The 27,981-nt window shown below is 36.5% G+C and overlaps 2 protein-coding genes across 3 annotated transcripts in view; both read right to left on the reverse strand.

The window, feature by feature from the left end:
* LOC126380546 (activating signal cointegrator 1 complex subunit 3) overlaps positions 1-7,789 on the reverse strand; it is a 38,245-nt gene extending 30,456 nt beyond the window's left edge. Inside the window, exons 1-10 of one of the 2 annotated variants that reach the window (XM_050030017.1) lie at positions 7,635-7,789; positions 7,316-7,433; positions 5,029-5,284; positions 4,652-4,924; positions 3,582-3,852; positions 2,415-2,595; positions 1,954-2,093; positions 1,501-1,646; positions 916-1,116; positions 150-342 (exon numbers count right to left, since the gene is read on the reverse strand). In XM_050030017.1, coding sequence (XP_049885974.1) covers positions 150-342; positions 916-1,116; positions 1,501-1,646; positions 1,954-2,093; positions 2,415-2,595; positions 3,582-3,852; positions 4,652-4,924; positions 5,029-5,284; positions 7,316-7,431 — 1,777 coding nt within the window. In that variant the 5' untranslated portion in view covers positions 7,432-7,433; positions 7,635-7,789. Of the gene's footprint in view, positions 1-149; positions 343-915; positions 1,117-1,500; positions 1,647-1,953; positions 2,094-2,414; positions 2,599-3,581; positions 3,853-4,651; positions 4,925-5,028; positions 5,285-7,315; positions 7,434-7,634 lie in introns of both variants that reach the window. The other variant, XM_050030016.1, reaches the window with a different exon arrangement.
* Positions 7,790-9,739: 1,950 nt separating this feature from the next.
* LOC126380598 (vesicle-associated membrane protein 2-like) lies at positions 9,740-26,736 on the reverse strand. Its single transcript, XM_050030130.1, has 7 exons — positions 26,246-26,736; positions 17,752-17,872; positions 16,387-16,465; positions 15,561-15,640; positions 15,189-15,240; positions 13,192-13,221; positions 9,740-13,019 (listed from the first exon to the last, which is right to left on the reverse strand). Coding segments are annotated over exons 1-6 (342 nt in total). The 5' UTR covers positions 26,248-26,736; the 3' UTR covers positions 9,740-13,019; positions 13,192-13,213.
* Positions 26,737-27,981: the final 1,245 nt, after the last annotated feature.

The raw sequence follows: 27,981 nt of genomic DNA on the forward strand, positions 1-27,981 counted from the left end.
AAAGGGATATAAACTATCCTATGTTTATCCTTGGGTCTCAAACTACCTCTTAATCTAAATTGGTTTCAAAATGTGACAGAGAAACAAGACATAGTTTCGCATTTATAATATTTACACCTATGAATATTAGTATGGATGTTTCAACTCACTAACTCCCTTCCTGGTGACGACGTCCCATTTCTCCGGCGTGGTAATGATCATCTGAGTTTGCTGCACCTCAGATCTGGTGAGCTTCATGTCTCCCGTCAGCTCGCGCACGGCGATGCCCAGTGACTGCAGCCGCTTGCCGAAACTGGCTGCCATCTCCGCCGCTAACGCCTTCATCGGCGCTATGTAGATTATCTACAACGGCGGGAATGATTTCATTTATACGATATTTTTTTACCCGACTGCGGCGAAGCAAAAAGGAGGGTTATGTGTTCAAATACAGTTGTGGTCGTTTGCCAATCTGTCCTAAAAATACTTTTTAGAGCGCAAGTTTTCCTTAGTCGGGTTTTGTTTTTAATTAATATTTTTATGTAAGAAATTGTGATATTAGGGAATATTTATATATAGGACCGTCGGAGATCTTCGGGTGGCTCAAAAACTCTAGCGATTGGGTTAGCTACCAGCCCAACATCTCCACCAACCCGCACTGGATCAGCGTGGGGGACAATGTTTCATGCCTCCTCCAGTTCCGGGAGATCTGTGTGACGTAGGTATGCAGTAGATGTATATCGCCAAGAGAGTGGCATACTACAAATATATCTAGATTAGCAGAAAATATGCAGGTTAGGATGGCCAGACTGTTCACGGAGGTATAAATTTTTCGATCTGCGGAAAACATAGACGAAATGGTTTCTGGTAGAGACAATTGCACGTTAGAATTTAACAAATACACAGGAGCGCTTGGTTGTTCTCAAAGGTCGAACGTACCTTGAACTTATCTTTCAGTATGACGTTGTTTTCTATGTACTGTTTAATCTGATGCACCACAGTCAATAGAGCGATGTTGGTCTTGCCAGCGCCGGTGGGCGCGCATATCAACAGATTCTCATTCGTGTTGTAGGCTGTATTGAACACCACTGACTGTATCCGATTCAACTCCTTGATGTTTTCGAAAGCCGACTGACCGATCTGTAAAAAAAAATAACATTATGTATATTATAGGCCAACATACAGTTGGTTGATGGTAGGGCTGGCAGAGGAAGACTTAGCAAGACGTACATGGACCAAATTGGAGATGTCCTTAGAAAAGGTTCAGTACGATCTACTCTTGTAGCAGAGTGCAAAGTCTGCATATACTGGCCTCTCCTTTTTAACGCCAATCATCAGGTCTTAAACAGCTGGCGAGGAGTGGGTATACTATACACTTATGCCTACCCCTTGGCGGATGTTATGAAATTCCATCTTTTAAAACCCATTCTTGTCTAGATTATTTTAGTGTCTACAATTTGTCTATACTCAATTGTATAACCAAATAAGAAAAAAAATAAACTTTCCTTAAAAAAATTAACCTACCTCGTCCAAATCAGAGATCTGAACTCGTTTGTTGCCAACATCCAAGGGCGGCGGGTCGTTCTTCGGCAAAATGATCTCTGAATACTCTTTGGTGTCTATCTTTGCTGTATTTTCAGGAAGCAGCAACTTTAGGCCCGAAACAAAGCCTGAAAATGTTTTTTTCAGGATGATTATAATATGCGACATAAATCTCAAAAGATGGTCTGGTATTCAGATCGTGCATAATGTAAACAGCCTATATAAGTCCCACTGCTGAGCCTCATCTCAATCGACTGGAGGCAGGTTCGGTCGAGGTGTTTGGTCTAGTAGCCCAGACCAATAGCCGTTCGAGGATATCTAGTATATGGATGGTCGTCATATGGCTATTGGTCTAAGCCCTCTAAATAATTCGCGCAGCACACGGCGCGGTTGTCGTGCATGAATAAATAAATGTAATTAATAATATTATCTCACCAGCAGCATTTCTGGCAGCTATTGCTGAATCGTAGACATTTGGATACGGTGACTTCGTCTGACTGTACGAAATCTTTGTTAAAACTGGATCCCGGTTGGATTTTGACGACGAAGGTACATTATGTAACAGTTCTCTTAACCTGCCAGCAATGATTGACATTGATTTATTTAATTTTAGTTAGATTTACAGCTGAATTATTTAAATGAAGTCGGTAAAACATAGATACGCCATCATGGGCGATTTAAATAATTCTCTCTCGAGAGGCAAGGGCCATCTAGAGAGAAGCAAATGACTATTCAGCAAAAAAATGGGGGAGTATTATCAGCCAGTGTTTCCTTAATTGATTTACACAAGGCATTCTAACATTAACATAAAATTTACTTTTAATGAAGATTATCTACAATGAAGAAAACATGATTCGATTCTAGTGGCGTTTAATGGTTTAATGTTAAATGCATACCTGATTTTGGTTCTAATTTCTTCGATAGTAGGTTCTGCCTCCTTCTCCATCTCATGAATTAATAGCTTTTTAGACACCCTATTTTTCTTTTCTACTTTCTTAGCCTGTTTCCTGAGCATCTTCTCCTGCGCAGTCTCCACTGTTACTTGACAAAGATATTCAGGCATTTTCTTTTCTTGCACTGCTGATGTAAAATATATATGTTACAAAAATGTTTATTGTTTCTTATCCCACAAAAACAAATAAATAAATAAACGTTGTATTGTATTGTTCATTTTGATACCATAAAATATATTATCATTTAACTAGTACTTTGTAGTCAAAATGAATATTGCTTATTTTCAATGTAGAATTATTACATTTATTGAGAGTCAAAATATTCTGCATGAGTTATTCAATATCAAAACTTTCGAGTGAAATTGATCAAACCAAGGCCCTTACTTGATGTGTAAACGGCAAAAACGTGCCTAAAGATAAAGGGGTTGGCTGAAAATGTAACGGCAACCAAATATTGCAATTACCGTAACGTCAATCAATGGTCAAAGTATGCGAGGGGAATCCCCATCGTTAAATAAGTAGTTTGGCTCTGTTAGGATTGATACTACCTATGATAGTTTGTATGACTCTTTACTGATAGTTAGGGTTGCCATCTCTAAAATTTGGAAAACAGGACAAGACGCGTGAAAATTCCCCGGATTTTGGAGTCCGAAAGCCGGACATGTCAACAAATTCTTTTAAACATATTCAATGTAATAAAAACAGTTGAAAATGTCATAAATCACCTTTTTTATTCATTCATAATTTTAACAAAACAGAATCATATTACAATTTGTTACAAATGGTTTATATTATATATAAAAATATATAAATATACTTGGTTCGTCGGTTGATCGTGGTGTGCGTGCGAGCATAGTGCGTGTCTCGCGGGCGGACCAAATTTTTTATTTGTTTATTTTTTAAAACCCGGTCTACAAATGAAACCTTCTCCGGACGCTCCCCGGATGCCCTCTAAACTAGGACAAATCCGGGGAAACCCGGACGGTTGGCAACCCTACTGACAGTGATATTAATATTTATACAGATGATTTATAACTAACTGGTTTATTTTTCAAAAGAAAAGTTGCATGTAAGTACTTAATTCAATTAGAAAAAAAATATACTACTTACCTGGCTTAGTTTGAATTTCCTTCACTGTATTGGTTGGTGTGGGTGGTTGAACTTGCGACAATAAATCTTTAACAATTTCCTCTCTATGCATTAATAAGTCCTGAATAAATTCTATTTTATCGAACCCCAATAGCTCAAACACCTCATTTTGTAATTCTTCATTGCTCTTTTTACTATGTATCATGTATAACAATGATTGCATGTAGTAACCCTTGTCAGTTGAATTCGGAAACAATTTAGCCATTTGTTTTTCAAGCCAGGTTTTGCCGAACTAAAAAAAAACGATAAACGAATTATTATAATATGATGGAAAGTGTGGTAGGCTGAACTGTAGGCCATCTACGGGGTCCACAGGGGGCGGATAGTGGAACGGCCATTAGATAGCGACAGGATTAGCAGAACGTAGTGGGTAGCTCACTGGGACGGGCTAATCTATAAAATGCTACTTAGGTTCTATGACGATCTTGTGCCGTAGCGAGTAGGCGCCGCTACTTCAAAAGCGCACCCCCGATGCCGGACAGTAGCGGTATCAGTACTGGTTGGAGGCCGAGGAAATGGATTCTGGTAGGGCTCTAGTTAGAACATCACCGATTGAGAAATTGGTCGGTGTACTGCGGAACGGAAGGCGATTGGGGCAATCACCGTTCTACACGCCCTATATATGGAGTAATGAAGGCGATTACTCCACCGACAAGAGCGCAGCTCTTAAATAAAGAGAGAGATGGAAAGTGACAGTGATTACTTCAGTCCATGTCTATACTGGAGTAGGAGTGAATAAAAAACATATAAAGCTTTCAGTTGCTTATCTTCTTGGGCATGTTGTTGAAACTTATGGAGGGGCTAAGTCCGTAATGGATAATACGGGCGATGGGTCACCTGTAACCACAATATGGGTCATTCATCATCTCCATCATAAGGACTTCATATCGAAAGTGCTGCAAGTTGTCTTCTGATTAGATGTGGCTCTGCCCATTTCATTACATTAGGGATTACAGGCGTTATGTATGTGCAAGATAGAGGTATTTCAAATACTCCAAATTTTTTACCACAAAATACATTTTAATTGATACCTTAGAACTTGATGTAGCAGGTACAGGTTTGGTTTCAGGTTTTTTTTCTTTCTTGTCCTGGTATTTCATAGAGAAATCTTTCAAGAATTTGCTTTCAGTGATAGGATCGCTTATTAACTGTTCAAAGGGTCTTTCCACATATTTGTAAGGAAAGTAAGCATATGTCATATTTTCACCCCATAATTTTTGTTTATCTTTATTTGATTCTATGATTTCCGTCTTTATGTATTCTTTTGTTTCTTCAGACATTACACGAGATATTTTCAATACAACCTGCAAGCATAAAAATTATTAGAAAGTAAACTAGTAGTAAAGATTGGACAGTAAACTACAAATGATATATTTCTATCAAATCATATGAAATACATTAAACTGACCTCACAAATTTTATCGGCTGTTGCTGTTTTGACTTCTCCAAATGCAAGTCGCATTTCTGATAAGTCTTGCTTCATCACATACCGGCGATCAAGAAGCATTCTGAGCATCATCATTGTAGCATCTTCTATAATATCATCAGGTTGATCAGGAACAAGTACTTTGCAAGCATTTTTCAAGTTTTGTAGCATTTGCTGTAAATCCTTACAGTTTTCATGTTCCTTTACATAATTACAAATGTCCCTGAATGATTTATACCTGCAGAATACAATTAGGCTTTGTTTACATAGGACCATCTAATAAAACATAAAATAAACAAATAAATTGCATGTAATATAATTGGTAAATGCTTCTATGCTGTTCTGGGAGCAAATAAAAAACATAGAACACGTTCAGCTGCTTGTCTTCCCGGGCATGTCGTAAAAACCGACAGAGGGATTGCGTCCTCTAACATGATGGACTAATGTTATGGGCGATAGGCTGATCCCTTATCACCATAAGGTTCATCATATCCATCTTAGGACTTCGTATCAACAGTGGCTGCAAGTTGTCTTTGATTACTTGTGGCTCTGCCCACCCCATTTGGGATTACGGGCGTGAGTTCATGTATGTATGTATGTAATATAATTGGTAACTACTTCATCTCAGTAATTTGAAAGGAAAAAGGAATTCATTTATTTTTCCAATTACATTGTATAATAATAATGATTTATTATTAGCTATCACAATGGTCTAATAGAAAGCTTGGTGGGTACTTAGTTCATGTTGCTATGGATGAACCTCTAACAACTCCAATTGCAATATAGTTGTGATCATATTAACTTAACTGAAGATTAACTGTCTGGGAACCGATATTAAAATTTTATAACAATATTTTATGTTTTTTTAAGAATGTCTAGGGTAGGGAGCTATACAGATTGTGAGAAGTTAGAATAGTTTTAGGGGCAGGAGATAATTGTTATGTCAACATTTACAATACAAAGTGTAACTGTGTTACCTAGGCACATAATAAATATATTTTTGAATTTGAATTTGGTATGCAAAACAATAACAATATGAACTTATCATGAAAAAGATATATAAAATGAATGAATATGAACTCATTGTATGAATTGACTTTGTTGTGTTTCCATTTTCACTTGGCAGTGAATGTTTTCACATGAAAAAAACCATGTGGTTGTCAGCAGGGATCTATCAAACAACACCCCACTCACTATACATAAACATGCTTACAGTTCATTCGGTTTGTGTGAAGGGGATTAACCTGACAAAATATTTTATTTTTGTCATATTACATATTATATTATTAGCTCTGTATTACCACAGAGTCAAGAATAATGCTACGTACGGTCACGAGCATTAATATGTATACACTTTGGTACCATGACACATTCACTTTTTTGACAAATTGAACTGTAAGTCTCACTAAATGTCAAATATGTTAGTGCGACAGAGTCCTAAAGTGGGTACATTATATTGCTCATGACTGTATGGTAGACTGAATGAAACGTTACACAAAGGTGTGTGAAAGAGAGAGCGGCGAGTGAGCGAGAGAAGAGAGGATTGCAGAATGTCAGGGAAATGGCGGACGGTTGTTTTTAAAGAGGAAAATATAGAAGACTATAAAACGTTTTAAAATAAACAAAGTTAGTTAGAAATAATAATCGTTTTCTTCATGCCCTATCCCACATGTATAGAATGTTAACTCTCTGCTCCACACCTATTCATATTGGGTGCCGAGCTAAGTGTACTGCACCTCTGGAGTGTCTGGGGTCTGTTATTAAGAATCTCTGGAGTTTCTAACTAAACTAAAAGGATTTCTTTTTAATTATGCAACCCAATCAACCAATCTGATGATGTGGTGAATATGGAGTATTTGTTAAGTCACAACAATTTGGTTAGACTCATAGGTACCTACTGAAGTACAGATAACACAGTTATGTGAAAAAGCAAAAGAATATCAATTACAAAATATGTAAATCTTTAAATTGAGTATTTGTATGTTGGACCTTTGCAATGTGGGGAAACGGCCCAATATATATGTGCAAGACAGTATTACAAAATAAATGTAAACAGATATATTTTTAACTTTATCAACATCAAATATAGTGCTCAAAATGTCAGAATATAATGTTGTGCAATAGTTTGCCAATAAGCATGCAAAAGCTGTTTTCCATAAATTTTACTAAATTTGAGATGTTTTTGGTTGAATACCAACTATTAGGTAAAGAGAAGACTTCTATAAATGCAATGATGTTAGTTAATAATAAGATTTGCCGCAACACTTACTTTTCCTTATCTGTCTGAAACGGCTTCGTAGCATCCGCATCAGGCTTCAGGTTTCGAGGTTTTTCAAGTTGGGTGTGTGCCCTAAGGGCTCTAGTAATACGAGGCAGCTCAATCATGGCTAAAGCAAAATAAAAACAATGTTTGACTATTTTTTTTTACGAAATGAGTAGGTATCAAGTGTATATAATACGGCGTTACATCCTACTGTAAGCGTAGATTGAAATAACATTCCAAAACGCGATTATTTCAAGATTTTACGTACAACAATACGGTAAGTAAATTTATTTATTTCAAAAAGATTAATGATTTTGACACGTACCTGCTTAAATTCTTAGAACAAGTAAACAAATATTTAAAAAATATTACAGCACGTATACTCGATAATGTTAGTTTTCAATATTATAGAATGGAATTTTAATTTTACAAACACGTTGATCGATTTGCAAAGATTCGCACTTCGTAGGTACCACAGCGACAAATAAACGTCCACTTTTTTTTTTTTTTTGTTTTGGTTTTCCCCGAAGGGTAAGGCAAAGGGAACTATGCCCATACAGCCATGTCTTACGTATTTTTTTTTCTTGATGATTAATGAAATGATGAAAGGTGATGAATGATGATGATGAAACCTAAGCCCCCACCCTCGGAGTAGACTCCTACTCCGAACCCCAAACGAATTAACTCAAAAGTCCGCATAAACTTTTGAGTTATGAAGCGGCTTCCCGACACGAAGCGAAAATAGGCAGATACACTTTGTTTATTGAATACTCCAATATAATAACACTCGCGAATGTCTTCTGACTAACTTAATGCGATCATTAACCACAAAACACCACTTCGTATTAATTATTTAGATTACTCAATGAAGAAAGCAACTGTCCCGTTCCCGTTTCCCGCCGAAAAGCCATATAAACGTCCACATTGACACATTTCTGACATTGACTTTCATAGAAAAGTTCGGAAACAAGGTCTTTGTTCGGAAATGTTCTTTATTTTTTAATTTTCTAATATGGAACAGGCTAGGAACTAGAGTCCATACAGGCTAAATACCGAAGCAAATATATCTTGTTCGGAGTTCTTATTTTTTTGGGCATTGGAGACGATAGACTATTTTATTTATTACCCGACTGCGGTGAACCAAAAATAAGGGCTATGTGTTTGACCGCTATGTATCTAAATATGTAAAAGGAGAAACTGACTGACTGTCATATCAACGCACAGCCTAAACGGCTAAACGTAGGCACTTAAAATTTGGAAGGGATGTAGCTTAGGTACCGTAGAGGTGCACTAAGAAAGGAATTCCCGGAATTCCCACGGGAACGGGAATTAGCGAGAAAATCCTTTTGTATGAAAAATCTAAACCGCTTAAGTTAGACGCTTGAAATTTGGCATGCAGGTACCTTAGTTAACTTAAAGCTTAGTTGCAACAGGAACAAAAGCTAGTGTATGTATATGTATGTAGGTATACTTACCGGGTGTTATTGACATCGTACCGAATAATGAGGGGTAGATTCAGACCATGATTCTGAGTCCATAACAAGTGGAATTTCCTCTCAGAAAAATCATGAAAGTTTTTGTTTTTTTTTTTAATTATTTTTTGTTCTATACTTTTGCGACAGACAATTCCGCTTGATATACTTACCTATTGAATCACCCATCGAAGTTTTTGTTACAACGTCACTAACATTGTTTTAAGTTTACGCGGTTATTATCATAAAGAGGGTAGACAGATATGTCTGCCCGTAGAAAATTATGGATCTATCTACTCCACTCCAATCTCATCAGTCATCCCGTGATCATGGCACTTGCAACAGTGTCGAAATATCGGGAGTCTCATATCCCCATTTAAACGCGGTAAGAACCCGTTATTATGTGCTTTAATAACGTCTCTAGCATCCTGTAAATGCATGTCTGTTCCAACCTAACTTCTAAACCACCTATCAGAATTTAATAAATGAGGTGTCACTAGAAGCGTCTTGATTATCCGGTGGTTATATGTATAGGCTATGTGACGTGACGTTAAATTCTGGCGCCCTATAGAGTATACACGAAAAAACATTTTTTTCGAATTTTAGTAATGTGCTTAATTTGCACATTACTAAAATGTACATATTGCTGGCTTTTACAGTCCCTCCATAACCCACGTAGCAATGATTAGCAACTCTGTGAATTGTCGTGGTTTTGGCAGATAATAGGAAGGTAAGTAGCAACAGACAGCAGCACCGTGATGAAATATACTCCATATATGTACTCCACCCTCTTTTCCACCCTGTTGTCTTAAATTTCGAGAGCCTTCAGCGCTCGTCATTTGTCCGGCCAAGTAGTTAATGCCATTTGCGGCAAATCATGTCAAGGAAAAAAGGTTGTTATAGATTAGAAAAAACAAAATGTCAACACAGCTGTAACTTTTATTTAAAGTTGCTTTATTTTACTGAAGCAATAATTACATATAGGTACATATAGAGTAATTAATATACCTACTGTTATAAGTATCTTGCTTTTAAGATAAAGTACACTGATTATGTTTGCTTGTTTATATATTCTCACTAAAATAGATTCTCTACCAATCTGAACACGTATATCGACATAATAATGTTATGTTGTGAGGTGATATCCAATAAACGATGATAATATGCTATTGTAGATAGTGTATAAATATTATGATACCTAATTAAAGTTTCATGTACGTGACTTTTAAAGCAAGGTAGGTAGGTACGTAGCTATAACATCCAGTATATTTTTTAATTTACATATTCGTTTCAACAAATCTAGTTGGTATCTACATATCGCCTAATAAAAAAATGATTATCTAAGTTAAATATTTCGTTACACAGTTACATCGTAAAATTACTACCTAGCTAGTATATAGGTATTTCTATTCTTGAAACTTGAATATCGTGTATAATGAGAGTAACAAACGGGAAGGTAAATGCGGAGAGTTACTAATAAGTGGAGCACTGAAGCTACTCAATATAAATAAAAAAGTAAAACAATACTACTACTTTCGGAAGTCTCGGATATAGCAGAATCTTAAATACAAAGTGTTCGATATTTATGATATTTATACATAGGTACATTGATCCGCTGTCGGCCTGTCTTAACGAACGAATCAAAGAATATTTATTTGGCTATCATCACGAAATCTACGTTGATACACATTTAAGAATTACGTGAATTTAAGTTATTTATTAGCCACACACGATCTATGCTAATTAAATGTCAGCAAATAAAGACTAACCGCAATAATTTGGAAACGACGTGTAAGTAGGAGGGTTATGGTATATCATCAGAGACAAGAGAAGGAAGATTGCAAAACAAGTGACACTCAGCGTCCAGTCAAGACTTTTGATAGGCCGATTATGCGACAGTCGAACGAAGGCGACACTAAAGTAATTATAGACAACAAATTGCTTGATTTAATCCTGAGCCGCCTTGCCCGAGTATAATGTTTTACGTTTGTATTTGGTAGGTAAGTTGAAGCGTACTAATTGGCAGACTGATTTGACTATCAGCCGATCAAAGGTCTACTACAGTATACGCTGGCACTTGTAGTAAGGTATACACTTGTGGAATAGGTTCTTATAATAAAGTATGTGACTAGTGAGTAGTGACTAGTGTAGGTAAGTAATTACCTATATTAATTAACTATGTAAAAGGTTTATTGCGGAGTACCCTCCACAAATAACAATTATTACTTTTAGTCTTTATAGCTGCATATAGTTAAATCTATATTAATATCTAATTTAATAACATATATCTGGTGTGTTTTTATTACCTTACAGTGAATGTATTATGTGCCTCAATTTTCAAAACACAATAGATTAACTTCGTCGATTAGGTCACGACGACGTGGTATCATAGTATGTATATTGAATATACTGCTATAACTGAATACATCTTCTAATATTACTTCACGAGGTAGACGTTGATCTCACTTTTATGAACATTTTGGAATAGTTATTATATACCTATAGGTGTCCCTCGAGTATATATAGAGGTATATTGGTTCTTACGTTCATACTATACCCGACACGCGGTAACACTTATACTATACTTAAGTATGTAACATTTATTGCGTTTCAAAAAGTGAGGCGGTTGCTTACAAAGCAGCTAAGGTGCCCTGTCTAAAAAGGCTTGTAACAACAACGACGTGCCTCTTTCCAATTCGTAATTACTTAACTCACTCACTGTGGTAAATCGATCTATTAAGACAGATTGTTACCTATCAATGTTTTTTTTTGTAATCGTTCAGAGTTGAGATCGATTACCTGCCAGCAATTCCTTTTTCTGACTCAATCACCATACCCTTATCATTTACTGGCCAATGTTTCATCCCTCTTGATTTTCCCTAACTACGCGCGCATGCGCACAGGTCTATCCCAGCTACGTATAAAGAAGACAACTTATATGAATCGTTTATAAATATAAAACATCTAAACTTTTTCTTACAGTTGCGACTATATTAGGTACCTTCTTAAGCGGGTAGTACCTATATGTATCGTTATACATATACACAAAAAAGATATTCAGTTATATTAAAGAGACATAGCAAAGGTTACACATTTAAAAATATTGGCCAGTTACGAATGTTATGATTAGTATGAATATAAGAAAAGACAGGGTACTCCAAATTCTTAATGTTAGTTCTAGAACTATGTATAAATACGCGTCACAAACAACAATTCGAATACAAATACTCGTTTTAAGTAGAAATCTTCTAACAAACGGCTACAAAATATTTATTTTTGTAGGTATGTTATGTAAAACTTTGTCGCAATCTAAACTCTAGATATTATAATTATTGTAAACTGTTCAACTATGCGTGTCTCCGTGATAAAAATACGTCTCTATAAAGGCTTCATTGTGTGCTCGTTTATAAGATTTGCCTATTCGAGGCTATTTCAACAACTGCGTTATATCTTTATTCTATTATACGCACACATCAGGGCGTGATAGAAAAACCCAATACCTATCTGGTACATTCATCTACTGTGCCTAACAAACGAATCAAACAATGTATCCAAAATAAAACGATAGGTACATATTTAGACATTACCTTTAAAAGTTCTAAAATATGATCACTTATTCATATAACATTCAAAAAGTGGATTTAAGTATTTCAAGCACAGACAAACATATGCATATATATCGTTATATCAAAGATCAACATTTAAAATGGTTTAAGAATTCAAAAATATAGAAATACAAAAATAAAAGTGGCTGCATAGTTCACCTTAAGAAATTTGGTCCAAATATATTAAGAAAAGAAAAGAAAAACATATTTATAATATTTATCATTCTGAACACAAATCTTTATGGTACGTTTTTGGTAAGCCCTAGTTCAGTATATAGTAAATATGGCAAACACCAGCTCTGTAGTGCTATCGGTAAACATTTTTAACAAAGACATTCATCTAAAAATACTCTATATATTATACTTTTGCGACAATGACATTACTGGTGAACTTACTTAGGAAATGTCTTGCAAGTGGTTCAAAAAGATATTTTAATATTGCTTTACGATAAATAGATACATTTGCGTGATAAAATCTGTAATATGTTTTGTTTTGATATTATTACGTCCGATATTCAATATTCTAGTATATTCTAATAGTATCTAGTGATCTCTACAGGAAATTAAAACGTTGTACAGTTCTTTTGGAGATTGATGTCTCTGATATCGATGGAGCCAGTGGCGGGCAGGTCTCTGGAAACAGACATATAAGAGCAAATATATTAAATAACTAGTAGCTAAAGACTGTAATACAGTATTCAGTATCAAATGATGATGCTTGAGCACGCAGGCGAAACACGGCAGGCAGAGCGAAAACCTCTGATAATTTGCAAAGAATACATATATTACGAATTCAAGATATTACCTCTTTCTATCCTGGTGATTGTTTACAGACCTAGAAAATATTAACAAATGTTAGTGATTCCCTTGGAAATTATATTTAACTACTTAATATACAAAAAAAAGTAAAAAGAAAAATATTCCATTCAGAATAATAACTGTAAAAGGTCTCTTGGGCAAGAAATGTTTTGAAAAATTGTGGGATATTCTGAGAAATTCATTATCTTCATGCAAATCGATACAATTATAATACCTACTTATATTAATATTAAGTTAAAAGTAATTTTAGTACCGAGTATATTATGCCTACTTGACTTATGAGTAATATGACAGTCTCTGTAAAAATAATAACTAGATATAACAGCCTTATAAAACATGTTTAGAAAATAGGTTAAGATGCCAAAGGGTTTGATGTAACGGGTCATAAATAGAACTGATTAAAAGTACCTAATCCTATTTTACTATTTTCTATGGAGTAGTATAAAATTCAGTTCAATGGAAAGCATTGGAAGCGGCATCGGTTACATGAGCTAAATATTTATTCAGAAGCACTATAATTAGTACACGGTAGAAAGCAGACTTGTCAGGCGATTGTCTTGCTAGTTCCTAATATTACTGTAGGTTTAACTTTGTCATATTATTTTTAATAAATATTTTAAAAAGCATGCTTCTATGCATTGCTTCTATGCTGTTCTGGGAGCATATAAAAACATAGAACACGTTCAGCTGCTTCTCTTCCCGGGCATGTCGTAAAAACCGACAGAGGGATTGTGTCCTCTAACATGATGGACTAATGTTATGGGCGATAGGCTGATCCCTTATCACCATAAGGTTCATCATATCCATCTTTGGACTTCGTATCAACAGTGGCTGCAAGTTGTCTTTGATTACTTGTGGCTCTGCCCACCCCATTAGGGATTACGGGCGTGAGTTTATGTATGTATGTATGTTAAAAAGCAAATCATATTCGGGTCTAGTTTAGGGGCAAGTATCGCATTCTTGGATTAAAGTATTCATTTTAAGCATTTATATAATATTATAAGAGCTAGTTACGGTACTGGGTAATTTCGTTTATTGTTTGTTTGTTTTAACGATATATAGTTATGAAGAGCAATCTCAGACACAGAATAACATAGTTGCAAAACAAAGCTGGAGACAACTCTTTCTTTACGTGGAGCATTCCCGTAAGAGGATATAGTAATGTTACGGCTGACGCAAAGTCGCCCGCCCACGCGCCCACGCGGTCGCACGCCCACGCGGCCGCACGCCCACTCGCCTTTGCCACGCGCCGTAGTCACTCTCTACCAATCGTCCTTCCCGTCACACTCATGTTACACGATACAAATGTACGCCATATATGCTTATAACTTATCATTATAACCTTTTAGTAGAGAAGGTTACTCATATATTTTTCCTCTTGGTTTCAGGTATCAATTTATTATTTACAGAGATGCTGTACTGTTTTTCCCCTCAGAGAGAGAGAGAACTGGCATGTTGAATACACATAACATGTTATGGAGTGACACTTACGGAATGCAAAACGAAAAGAAGGAGATAAACAGTGGGCTTTGGGTTAAACAGTTGCTACACTCCGATACACACGACGCCCAACAAATTACGGATAGCTTCTGAGAAGTAGAATAGATTGATGGACGGTATCGAGGTGTAACCGCTGCTGCGCCCGCGCCCCGTACTTATAGGGTACTCCAAACTGCCAGAGACATACTCCAATAGAGACAGATATAAACGAAGTGACAAGAACAGACAAAGCCAACATCATCAACAACGACAATACGATTTCGCACTTACCAAAAAATGCTTAATACCAATAACGTAATTAAAGTATTAACAACATACGTTATATTACTATTCATTTAACATTATAACGAGTAACTTTAAATTAAACTTCGGTTACCGAAACTTGTTCACACAAAGGTGGCTGAAAATGTGGAAAATAATTGCAAGATTAGTCTAACTTAACATAACGAGTAATATGTTGTCATGAGCAGGGCGTTGACTTACCGATGATGAGAGCCAGAATGATGATTCCGATTACGGCTGCGATAATCATCATCTAGAAAAGGGAAATGGGTACAATTTAAAATATGTATATAGATATAGAAGACACTGATTGGCATCTATTAATGCACAGTTTAAACCGTTGCGCCAAGAAGTATGAAATTATGCACAAAAAATCTTTAGGTGACCAAAGAGAGCACTAAGTAAGAAGGGATTTTGGATATCATCCTCTAAAGGGCTAAACTAGGGGGTGAAAGTATAAATATAAACCTTGACAAGTTGTCTAATAGAAGGTGGTACATGTGAATGATGAGTTAATGAAACAGAAATCATAATTAAATTACCTAATGAATATTTGGAAACAGAAAAAGTTACCTTTAAATTCTGCAGCCAAAATTTGCTCTTCAGCTTCCCAGCTTGCTGTTCAAACTGTGAAGCTCCCTGCTGGAGAGCGTCTGAAATCATTTGTTACACACAATATGTTAACTAGATCTAATATACAGGGTGTTAGTGTCATCGTAACGAAAACTTTGAGGGATGATTAAGACCACGATTCTGAGTTGATATCAAGTGGAATTTTGCATCCCAAAAATATGGAAAGTATGAAAGTATGACAATAAAAAAAAACTAACTTCTCATGAATTTTCCAACATAGAATGTACCTTGATATCAACTCAATATCATGGTTTGAATCATCCCCCTCAGTATTATTACGGTGTCACTACTACTCAAACATACTTGTATGGCTACCTGTACGCACTTGTACGGGGTGTAAGTGTTATCGTAACAAGTAATGATTCAGCTCTTTATTCTGAGTTAATAGTTAAGTGGAATTTTCCATCGCAAAAGTAAAGAAATGTAAATAATTTTAAAAAACACAAAAGAAGCATGAATTTTACGGATAATTCCACTGGGTGTTAACACAGAATTATAAGCGGAATCATCTTCCATAGTATTCGTTACGATGTCACTAACACTCGTGATGATGATAATGTTTCAAGGATAGAATCACGCCCGTACAAGAAGTATCCTAATGTTGTACCGTTCCGCAACTTATTGTATGTACTTCTAGGTACTTTTACTATTTAGTGCCACTACTACCTGGTCTCCTAATAGAGCAAAAAGGCCTCAATTTTTTCTTACGTATTTTTGATATTCTCTTATGTTAAAGATTATTTGAATTTGTATCAATTGTAATTACCAGCTCTATCATCAAGTTCGGAAAGCTTTTGATCTCGTTCCAGAACCTTCTCCACGTTTGTCTTCATAATGTCCACGACCTGAAACAAATTCGTTAAGATTAACAAACTACTTTTACGTGTATGACTTGTGCAACGTGAAGATATCCTGTTGAGCTCAGGGACAAGAGATTAACTTTTTCCCCACTGCAAATACATTCGGGATACCCTTTACCAGCGGCTTAAGTAGCGCCAAAAAGCCTGAAGCATTTCTTAGTCGTGGCCAAGGTCAACCGAAACACGTTCTCAATGTTATGAAAATTATTGTTGCGTTAAATTCCCCATCTGAACTATTCTTTAGTGTCGACCAAAGGGCGCCAAAAGACGATATGGGCAACCATTACGTCATCACGTGGCTCCTTAAAGGATTGTAGTGTACTTGGCTATACGTTGTTTTAAGTTTAAGCGGTTATTATCATAATTAAAACACATAATAACGGGTTCATATCCCTATTTTAACCGCGGTAAGAACCCGTTATTATGTGGTTTAATTAAGATAATAATATTGCCTATTCTATAATAAGAATTAATGAATAATTGCAGCTTCCAAATACATCCTGCTTAGTGACGGTTAAGAAAATTTAGGAAAATTAGTTAAATACTATATATGTGGCTGATATTATAAAACGTCTTAGTATAAAATCGTTCGCAGATATTATGTGATCAACGGATTGACCGAAAGAGATTGGTTTAAATTGTCTTTGATTACTTGTGATTCTGCCCACCCCGCGGATTAACAGTAATTTATTGTACTCAAGTGGTTTAGGCATCAGGTAAAACTGTTCCTGTCAGTCCTCGTCAACAACCATTAGGCAAGATTATAGTAAAATGGGAATCAAGTTTCAAAAAATGTACCTTCACATAACATAACATACATACTAAACAGCCTATATACGTCACATTACTGGGCACAGGCCTCCCCTCAATCAACCAGAAGGGGTATGGAGCATACTCCACCACGCTGCTCCACTGCGGGTTGGTGTAGCCGTTTTACGGCTAATAGCCTGGACAAACGCCTTAACGTGCCCTCCGAAGCAAGGAGGGTACCTTAACAACGAAGTTAAATAAAACAGGAAACACTAAGGATCAAAGTTGTACTCGTAGAATTAGTGTTATTTCTAAAATGCCTTAAAACGTACCCTAACGAAGTTAAATAAAAACTAAACATAAAGGATCAAAGTTGTAGAGTTATTGTTTAAAATTACCTAAGGCATTTATTTATTTACCTATTGAAAACTTTATTATACATAGGACAAAACATAAAGGCAAATATACTACACACAAGACAAACGGTTCAACTTATATTGTAGTTCATTTATTTACAGTACCTCGTCAACTTGTGCCTGCGTCTGCTGAAGTCGGCGCTGGGCGGCAATCTGCTGCGGCGTCTTCGGGCCGCCCACGGGCATGTCGCCGTCGCCGGTCGGCGCCAGACCTCCCTCCGCCGCCCTGACAACGACACATTACGCTCAGGGCTGCGGCAACGCACACATTTTATCACAAACTCAATATTAAATGTCGGAGGACGATGTCTGGGAAGAATATCGTCAGAATGAAAACGTCGGTTCAAAAGTAGACTCAAATACGCGTTCATAATCAAAGTTCTCAAATTAATATATATGTATAACTACTCTATCGACTGCTGGGTCTAATCAGCAGTGGGATCTTGTAGGCTAGATTAGCTTAGGTTAGAATTAGATCATTCTAAAAATAAACAGCTTTCCAAGTCAGATTTGATTACACGTTATCATTCGCACTGCTGCTTTCTAGATTTATTCTAGAAATTATCATTTTTAATCGATAAAAAATGATAATAATTGCCTCATTAATCTTCAATGGAAGTAATTTGTACGCGAAGTGGACGAAGAAAGCAATAACCGTTGTGTGAACACAATTTGCGGCGCGTAAAGGGGTGCGGAAATCAGCTTTCGGGTAATCCGGAAACTGGTTGCCCAGCGCTTTGCGCACTAGAAATGCCATTCCTATTAGTGCACATAAACGATTGAAACTAATATTTGAAATCCGAATAATGTCAAATATTTGTGTTAAACTTCCGGTGTTTGATTGTCATCGTGGTAACAATGTTTGTGGAGAAATATTGGTTTGTATAATTTACAACTAACTGGCTAGTTTCCGCCTTGCTTGGATATCTGCTGAAGTTTTCTCTAAGTACTTAGTTCATTATTTCTTAGTTTTAAGCAACTATATCTCACGTTAACAGCACACGCGACTTTATAAGTTGGGAGGGGGCATGAACTAAATGTTTTTTCATCAATTTAAGTCACGCTTGATCGATGGGGCTAGCATAACAAACTTTGTTAAAAGCCCCTAAATAAAAGATAAAATATAAGAGAAGTAATCTTATTCTATCGTGTGGGTTGTGAGGTAGAGTACTAACCTCATCATCGAATAAGAAGAAGTAATGATACTCTCTATATAACTGCATAAGTACATAGTGTAGTGTGTAGTGTATTTATGTTACGTGTAGTTTTCACTAATGCAGTAGACCATTATAGACGGCGATACGGCTCACAATTTATCATGTTGTAGAAAGCTCGGTGAAGTGTGGGTACTTAGCTCATCTTATGATGGATGTACCTCTGACTACCCCAATTGGGATATATTCGTGAGCTTATGTTATGTTCTACATAGTAACCAGCCATTGTTTTCGTCATCCGGAAAGGAGATGGGAAAAACACCCTCTCGTATTTCTTCAAAAAATATTATGACTCGATCAGTAATCAAACTGGGGCCAATCTGAATGTCAATAGACATTTATTAGCCTAACTACGGCACTACTGAGATCGTCAGTTGATATTGATATTAGTGACCTCGAGTATCGTGCGGAACTGATTAGAGGGTTGGCCTTGTACTGGCTCGGATATCGGGTATATGGGTAATAGTATTACTATTACCATCATAGCATTACTATAACAAATAAAACAAAAGGGTAGTACTTATTACTTTTTTTGTATTCTTTTTTATTCTTCTCCTTCTGTCGTGTGGGTTGTGAGGTGGAATACCAACCCCATCAACCCTGGTGTCAAAGGCCCCTGACATGGCTCATGTAACGACTACATACTTACATCGGTAGTAACCGGGACCAACGGCTTAACGTGCCGTGCGTTTTTTATTGTGTTGCACAGAATTGTCACCTCAAAATTCCTTTACTTTTTCTCAACTTGCCTGAAAGCTCGTTTTCTTGTTATTTTATAGCCAAGCCTTCAGTCTGTATCTACTTTTAAGTATTTTGTTTAAGGAAATGGGAAAAAAGAGCCCTGAGTTAATTTAAATAATTAAACAAGGTTCGCATTTTCACTGTTTCTGGAGTCCTGTGGTGGCAACATGTGGTGAGGTGACATAATTAGGGTTTTTAAATGAACAATCTACAGCCGATACTACATGACTCGCAGTCATAACCCTCGCAAGTGGACAACAGGACTAGCGATTGTTAAAAGAGAGATCGACCGATAACTTATTGGGCACAATTTAGATTGAACCCTAAAGCAACTAAAAGTAGACTTTAAAGAATCGACTTCATCTCCAACTCGGAAATATTTTTTTGTGAAACAGTTATTTATATCCTACTAGTGAAAAACACAGAACAAGTAAAGTCTTATACTGATGTAAACAGTTAAAATACTCGTATTTTAATAATAAAACACGAATTCTGAATTTTGTTTCTAACTAGTTACTTAAATCAATTACTTTTTACTAAACGTCAAAGCACGAAATTACTATGGAATTTGACGTGATAGGAAAACTTAATATTGCATTTTACTTTGTTAAAATTCATAAATAAGTTAAATAGAAAAAAAAAGGTTTTCTGTCACCTTTATTGAATTTCATAATTTATCTTGGGCCTAGGAAACTACCTTTTTTTGACGTGACTTATTGTAAATTTGCCGCAGATGGCATTAACTACTTGGCCGGACAAATGGGGAGCGCTGAGGGCTCTCACCCTGTACAAAATTTAAGACAACAGGCCTGAGGGTGCCCAGTTGGGCGCGAACTTCGGCTCAGGGCGTCGTTTGAGAGGAAGAATATTTGAAAGAATTAATCGAGACTAGGGGGTCGATAGCGATAAGCGCTGAATGAGGGAAATCGTCGACCACGCCGGCGAGGTCGGTATCGGGGTTCTGAAGTGTTTGGTGTCGCGAACTGATTGGCTACAAGGAAACTACCCAATTGCAGCTTTACATCGCGTTTTACGTTTTTTATGTAAAGGACTGGGCTATTTGTATTTAAGCAGAGTAACTTAAAATGACCTCTGACATTTTCCAGGAGCTCTGAACAAAAGTTAAAATACGTACAGTTCATGTTTTATTTCATTGAAATGCTCGTTTACTGAAACAGCGTGGGATTGATTGAATATTTGTACAGAAGCCGAGATTCTGTATTTATATTAACTACATAATTTATCATACGAAATATGGGTAGGTATTTATGTCGTTTTTCGTGCAACTTGAGTACAACGCTCAAGTTTTTTTTTTGACGTGACTTATTGTAGATTTGCCGCAGATGGCATTAACTACTTGGCCGGACAAATGGGGAGCGCTGAAGGCTCTCACCCGGTACAACGTTTAAAACAACAGGCCTGAGGGTGCCCAGTTGGGCGCGAGCCTCGGCTCAGGGCGTCGTCTGAGAGGAAGAATATTTGAAAGAATTAATCGAGACTAGGGGGTCGATAGCGATAAGCGCTGAATGAGGGAAATCGTCGACCACGCCGGCGGGGTCGGTATCGGGGTAAACAACGCTCAAGCAAAATATAGGTAATATTCTTTTCTCCCCGTGTTCCCACAACCAAAGTAGCATTTCCGTAAGGTTAACTGCAAGAAAAAAGAAGAAAAGCTGTTTTGCAAGAAGGTCGCCGATGTAGTTGTGTTGTTGTTTTGTCTTTTATGTGCAATTAAATGCATGGGACCGATCGTCGTGGAGATCCTTGGGGGAGGCCTATGCCCAGCAGTGGGCGTCGTACGGCTGATAATGAAAGTGCACAGACACGTTTTTGCTTTTCTATTTCTATAAACGATGTTACTGATTGATTATTTAGGGAGTTTTGCAGCTTTAGTTCGCTGGTTCAAACAGGTGAGGTTGTCATGATTTAAAAAAAATGTTCTGCGATTCTGCTGTAACTGAACAACAATGAAGCAGCGTTGTAGATAAAGTATGGTTCAGTAGATAAGAGGGTAGATCAGATGTGTGCTCAGTCCCGTTGTGGTAGTGACGTGTATGTAGGTTGCTTTACCGTAGACATTATTATTCGCTAGAGCTTTAATCGCTTTGCGCAAATATCAAATGTGTTTTTTGTTTGTAGTACAATATGTGTTATAGTTTTAATACAATAAACAAATCTAATACTAAATAATAAGTGTTATTACAAAACGAAGACTAAAAGATAAACTAGGTTTAAAATCCGAGTCAGTAAAGAAGTCCCTCGGGTGCACCGCAACGGTCGCAAATTCTGCATAGAATTATGAGTTTCATTAGAATCCGTCGACTTCTTTCGCGTAATATTATTTTAAACATAGTTTATTTTTAGCCTTCGTTTTGTAGACGGAATTCAGTTTTAACCGAGATAGATAAAATTGCATTCATTCAACGTATTTATGTGTTTTTATAGGAATGGGATTAAGTAGCGAAAAAGGAGAGTGGAATGAAAAATGAAACTTGTTCCGACTAACAAATTATGAAAGTAGATTGTAGGGAAATAAAAATGAATTTCCGATAGGTATGTGAGGTTATCGGGTAAGTACGTAATTAAGGACTTTCCAAGCTACGTTCCCAAAAAAAAGATGGCGTTGTTCATAGTTGCCTTTGTTTAGCCTTCTAATTTCATGGATAACAGACGTATGCATCTTTTTTTTTGGGGTATTAATGATGACTCTTAATATTACACCCAGGCACAACCCATCTTACACCATTCTATGTGTGTTAGAACATATAACGCCATTCCGTCTCATATCAAAGAGCTACCCCATCTAAAGTTTCGATCCCAACTCAAAAACTGGTTAAAGGGAAAGCAGTTTTATAGCTTAAGTGAGTTCTTTTTTCAGTTTCTTTTTTTTATAGATAAGTATTTTTGTAATATTTTTCAGTACTTTATTTAAGTATTTATTATTATATGTCACAACATGACTAAATGTGCTGAGTGCTATAAGCTTCACTTCCATCGATATACTTACCATATTTATGACAATAAATTTTCATTTAATTTAATTTCATTAGGTATTATTCTGATCAAAACAAAAGAGAAGCAATATAGGTAGCAACGTAATTCTGTACCATATCTGATGCAAACATCAAACAACTTTTATATTTATACATGCCTCCGCCATGACATTATATTTTTGAATAATTATGTACCCGAGCAATGAGTAAATAGATTATCACCTTAAAAATGTACAGCGCCATCTATATTGTTCTTGTGGAACGCAACTTGGAAAGTCCCCCATTGAATGACCTGAGATAAATTCGTCAGCCAGCTATATAAATTCGTTATCTGTGACGAGGTAATTGCAGGTTTTAATTTAAGGTATTTTTCAACACTTGAATATCATGTCTGTTTATATCTGTTTTTTTTTGCATTAACTTTGTTCGGTGTAAAAATAATATTACTTATAATGTATATTATATTACAAGATAGAGGAAGAATCGGCACATAGTAAGAGGATTCCATAGTTAAGAAGACGCGTTAAGCACCTCCACCAACCCGCACTGGAGCTACGTGGTGGAGTATGCTCCATACCCTCTCCGATTGAAAGAAGGAAAGCCCGAGTTCAGTAATGGGGCGCATATAGGTTACTCATGTTATAGCAAACTCTGGTCATTGTTTCATCTTTTGTGTTTTGGTATCAATATACTAGCGATAGATCTGTAGTTTTACAAAGTGTATATGTGCTTAAGTATGCGTAGATAAATAATGATTATAGTTACTTAGAGCTCTGCACTTCGTAAAAATACTTTCCACGTCCAAGGCTAAGAAAGCGATCGAAATTTGGTTACAAGAGCTAAATTATGACGAAACAGAGGCTCTAATGCCGAAAAACAGCTACTGCTCTCTCTGAACCTCCCACACACACACACACACACACACACGCACACACACGCGCACACACACACACACATATATTACTCCATACCTAGAAGTTTTATTTTTGTTAATTTTAAATATTTTTATTGTTTCATTATTGTGTCTTTTGATATAAGCAGTTATAATTTTTCATAGTGCTCTGTATTCTGTCCGTGCGTCCATTTTGTAAATCCTAACATAGGAAATCGTACTCTGGCCCCTGCGATACAAGCTGAGCTTAGTGCAGGGACCGCCGCATAACTAAAGTAATTGGTCATATTATAGTTGTCTGTATTTTTATTAATGTAAAATTGTAATACTATGTTCAATAAAGATTATTATTATTACTTGTCCATTTTGAGCTATCTATCCGTTTAGACGTATTAGACGTGTCCATCAGGTGCGCGGGTGCGCCTATATTCAAACGCGAAATAAAGAAAGAAACAGACGTTTATTATTGAAGGACGCTTCACAACAAGTCTTGTACAATATCAAAGACAGACAGTAAACTAGGTAGGTACATAAAAAGAAATATACAACGATCAAAAGAATAACAATGACGAAGAACGGCGTCCGTAGTCCAGAGGTTGAGCGTTGTGCTCACGATCCGGAGGTCCCGGGTTCGAATCCCGGTGGGGACATGTCACAAAAATCACTTTGTGATCCCTAATTTGGTTCGGACATCACAGACTAATCATCTGATTGTCCAAAAAAGTAAAATGGTCCGTGCTTCGGAAGGCACGTTAAGCCGTTGGTCGCGGTTACTACTTACTAATGTAAGTAAGTAAGTAGTCGTTACATGAGCCATATCAGGTGCCTTTGGCGGCTCAATAATAACCCTGTCACCAGGGTTGATGAGGTTGGTAATTCTCCTCACAACCCACACGATAGAAGAAGAAAATGACGAAGAATATATCGGTAAGTACTTATAAAACCGCAGAAAGCCATTCGGTTCAATTCAATCAATAAGTGGGAAGTACGTATTGAAAGCACTTCTAAGGAAAGTGAAGCCAAACGTCGGATGCTATTCCAGTTTCAGCTATCGATATTGATGTTTACTAGGAATGCAAGTTCAAGTTTATCACAACTCTCAGGTTTGTACGTATAATATTGCCTGCACACAAACGTAAACATAAGGTGTTCTACATAGGCGATCTCAACTGAAAATGAAATCAGGTCAAGATGAATTACTGGTGTTGTCGATGACGAGTGCAGGTTAGTGTGTGTACATATCACGCTCACAACTATATCCCAATTGGGGTAGTCAGAGGTGCATCCATCGAAAGATGAACTAAGTACCCACACTCACCGGGCTTCCTGTTTTACCAACGTAGTGCGTTAGTTCTCTTGAAACTTTTTTTTTTAGACGTGACTTATTGTAGACTTCGGGGTCCTGAAGTCTAGATCTAGAGACTCTATGTCTAGAGTAATCGGGTCTTCAACTCTCTTGAAACTAAAAGAGCATACTTACTAAGAAAAATCATTAGTTCTGTGTAACAAAAAATGCAAGAGTTATGTTTGTACCTTGAAATTTTTGATTAAAGTTGCTAAGTACGGCCCGCTACATGCAGAGGAATTTTCATTGTCAAAATATTTTCCAAAGTTCGCCGTTAGAGAGGATTTTTTAGCATTCAAATATAGAGACGGAAAACGTTACCTATTTACAATTGGCCTCATTTCTCTTTCTCGAGCGTTCTACCTGGTAATAGTGAAGCTTTTCCTGGTAATAACTACTTACAACTCGTCTTTGCGCCGCCAACACAGAAATAGATGCAATTTTTCTTTCATTTACTACACACTCCGTGAAGTTTATTCTATTTAGTTCAAGTTCAATAGTTCACGTGGACTTGAATAAAAAGTTGTTCATTTTATAAACTACGAGTAACGGCGGATTGCATTGGCTTTGTAATGTGATTTGAATATCGGGTCTCAGGGAACATATTTGGAATTTACTAACATTGCTCCACGGGTAAGCCTGAAAGGTTAAAAGGTCAAGGAAGGGCTGCTTGGGACTGAGCTGGAAGGAACGAAGACCCGGAAAGAGAAGGAAATCTGAGACCTATCTATCTATCTGTCGTATTACAAACAACAAGCCCTGTGGTGTGTGTAAAGTAGGTAATTGGATTTTTAAATGGCTTCCTCAAGGGTGATTCACCCTTTGTACATTCATTCTTTCTAAGCATTCTTCAATTGTCTTACAATTTCAAAATTATCAGAATGATGGAGTTGTGTTTTATCCGCCAATGAATTTATTTCATTCGTATCCATCAGTTATGCTGTTTCATTAGTTGTCCAAAACATTGTTTAAGTAGGTACCTAACATTATCGCAGATATTGATTTGGAACCGTATTGTTGTTTTTAGGTAAGTTTTGATGTTAAGTAATTATTGAGATTGAGATTTAAACTTTGTTATATTACTGTTTGAATTAGAAACATCTACTTAAAAGTTATAAATAAGATAAATAGAAAATATTTGAATTAGGAATATCGCACAGCATATAAAAAAGACAAAAGAATAACAGTCACTAATAATATTGTAACGATATAATTACTTAAATAACAAGCTTTATTTATTTTATATTTTTTATTACCATTAGGAGAAACGAGCAATATTGAATTTTGGGTTTTATTAAATAAATTTAAAAATATTTTGTGTAAGCATTAGGTATTACATAAATAATTTGTTATCGCATAGCACAAATAGTAGATTATTATTATAATAAACAAATAAAATAAAAATATGACTTACATTTTTTCTCTCGGTTCGCCTGGCTGTTCTGAAGAAAACTCCTCGTTGGGTGACCCGCAGGTATCGATTGGTGTCCACACTTACTATAGCTACGTATATAATTGTCGTACAGCTTCACTATAAAGTACGTATAAAATATTGCAGTGCGACCCGTATGGCTTGGCTGCTGAACATTAAATGAACGTGTTTTATGAATGGAAAGCTCTCACTAGATTTTCCTATAAGTACATCGGGTAGCGATCTATTTATAGTCAAGCCTTTTCGAAAAAAGGCACCCGATTCAGTAAAAAAATGCCAATGATACACAATTTGGTGAGGTAAAAATTATTGCTAGAAACCCGAGTAAGAATTGTTATGCGAGTTTTCTGAACATAGAGTGAGAAGTGAAAACCTTCTCCGACCGGGTTTCTCAATTTGTATGGAAGAGGGCGCGCCTGTACTTGCAGTAATAGGCACGAATTATCTAAAAATACCATCTATGCCAGAGCAACCTAACAGCGTTTCTAACCCGTGGACTGCAGAATTGATATTTCTTTGACCGAAATGTGGTATTATGTTGGTGTGGCCACGACAAGCGGGGGAGTGTGAGTCAAGTTGGTCGCGCATGCGCGGTCGGCGCTATAGCGCTAACAAAAATCAATCCCGCCGGTACGTGGGTGTTACGTAAAATGAAAGACATGTTGCTGACGCCGACTGTACTTGTATTTAATGGGGATTAAATTATAGTGCAAAAGTATTGTAGGATCAGACCAGTATTAGTTATAATTATTGACAGATAGACGTCGAGGATTTCGTTGTTGAGGAAAAAGTGCAATAGTCACGTCCACATGTAGCCCTGAGGCAAATGGGGTCGATGCGAGCGATAGCTATGAGCGCTGTATGTGGGCGGTGGAGCAATACCGGAGCTTAGCTTCCACACGTCCCGGGCTTCGACCTGTAGTACTGACTCAGTATTTCAACTGTGACTTACCCTTCCATGTTTATAGATACTCAAATTCGACGTTATTCCAACTTACCCAGCATTGACAAAACTATAATACTTACTTTATTCTTCGAATGCAAGTCAACCTCTATAGAATTCTCTGAACAGATTAAGTTAGATTCCCAATGAAAGAGAAAGCAATTTTATCTGAAATAAGAAAATGTTTTTCTCATAAAATAATATTATGGCTTTTCATTACCGTAATAAGCGCTGCGTGAACTGGTAAAATATGAGATTGAAAAATGCTGACTTTGTGATTGCGACTATGAATAAATTAACCTTTTTCTCAGTTCATAACCCGTTTTAAAGCTTTGTATGTTTTTATTAAAGCCGTTGAGTACGGAGGCGAGAATCGAACCGGTTGACCTCGCGATTGACATTGGCGGGCAGTGCACCGTACCGACTTGAACTTACAAAATTCCGGTCTAGGTGGTACCTAGTCTATACTTCCGGAAACGTGTTTTGATGATTTTATACGGAACTAGTGATAAATTGATATGTTAGCATAATATTAAATATTTTATTACTTCGTTATTATTTTTTTGCATCAGTTATGTAAATGTACGTGGGAAGACAGATTTAATTCAAACGTTTCAAAGTGTACACATATTATTCGAGTTAAATATTACTACTACCTTACTACTACGTAGTATTTACTACTTTCAGTTTCGTTCGTGTACGTATAATATCGTCGTCGGAATTTAAAGTTATTTCTCGTCGGAGAAAATGTTGTGCAATTTATTTCAAAGAGCTT

The sequence above is a fragment of the Pectinophora gossypiella genome, chromosome Z, assembly GCF_024362695.1.
Source record: "Pectinophora gossypiella chromosome Z, ilPecGoss1.1, whole genome shotgun sequence".
Classification (NCBI taxonomy): Eukaryota; Metazoa; Arthropoda; class Insecta; order Lepidoptera; family Gelechiidae; genus Pectinophora; species Pectinophora gossypiella.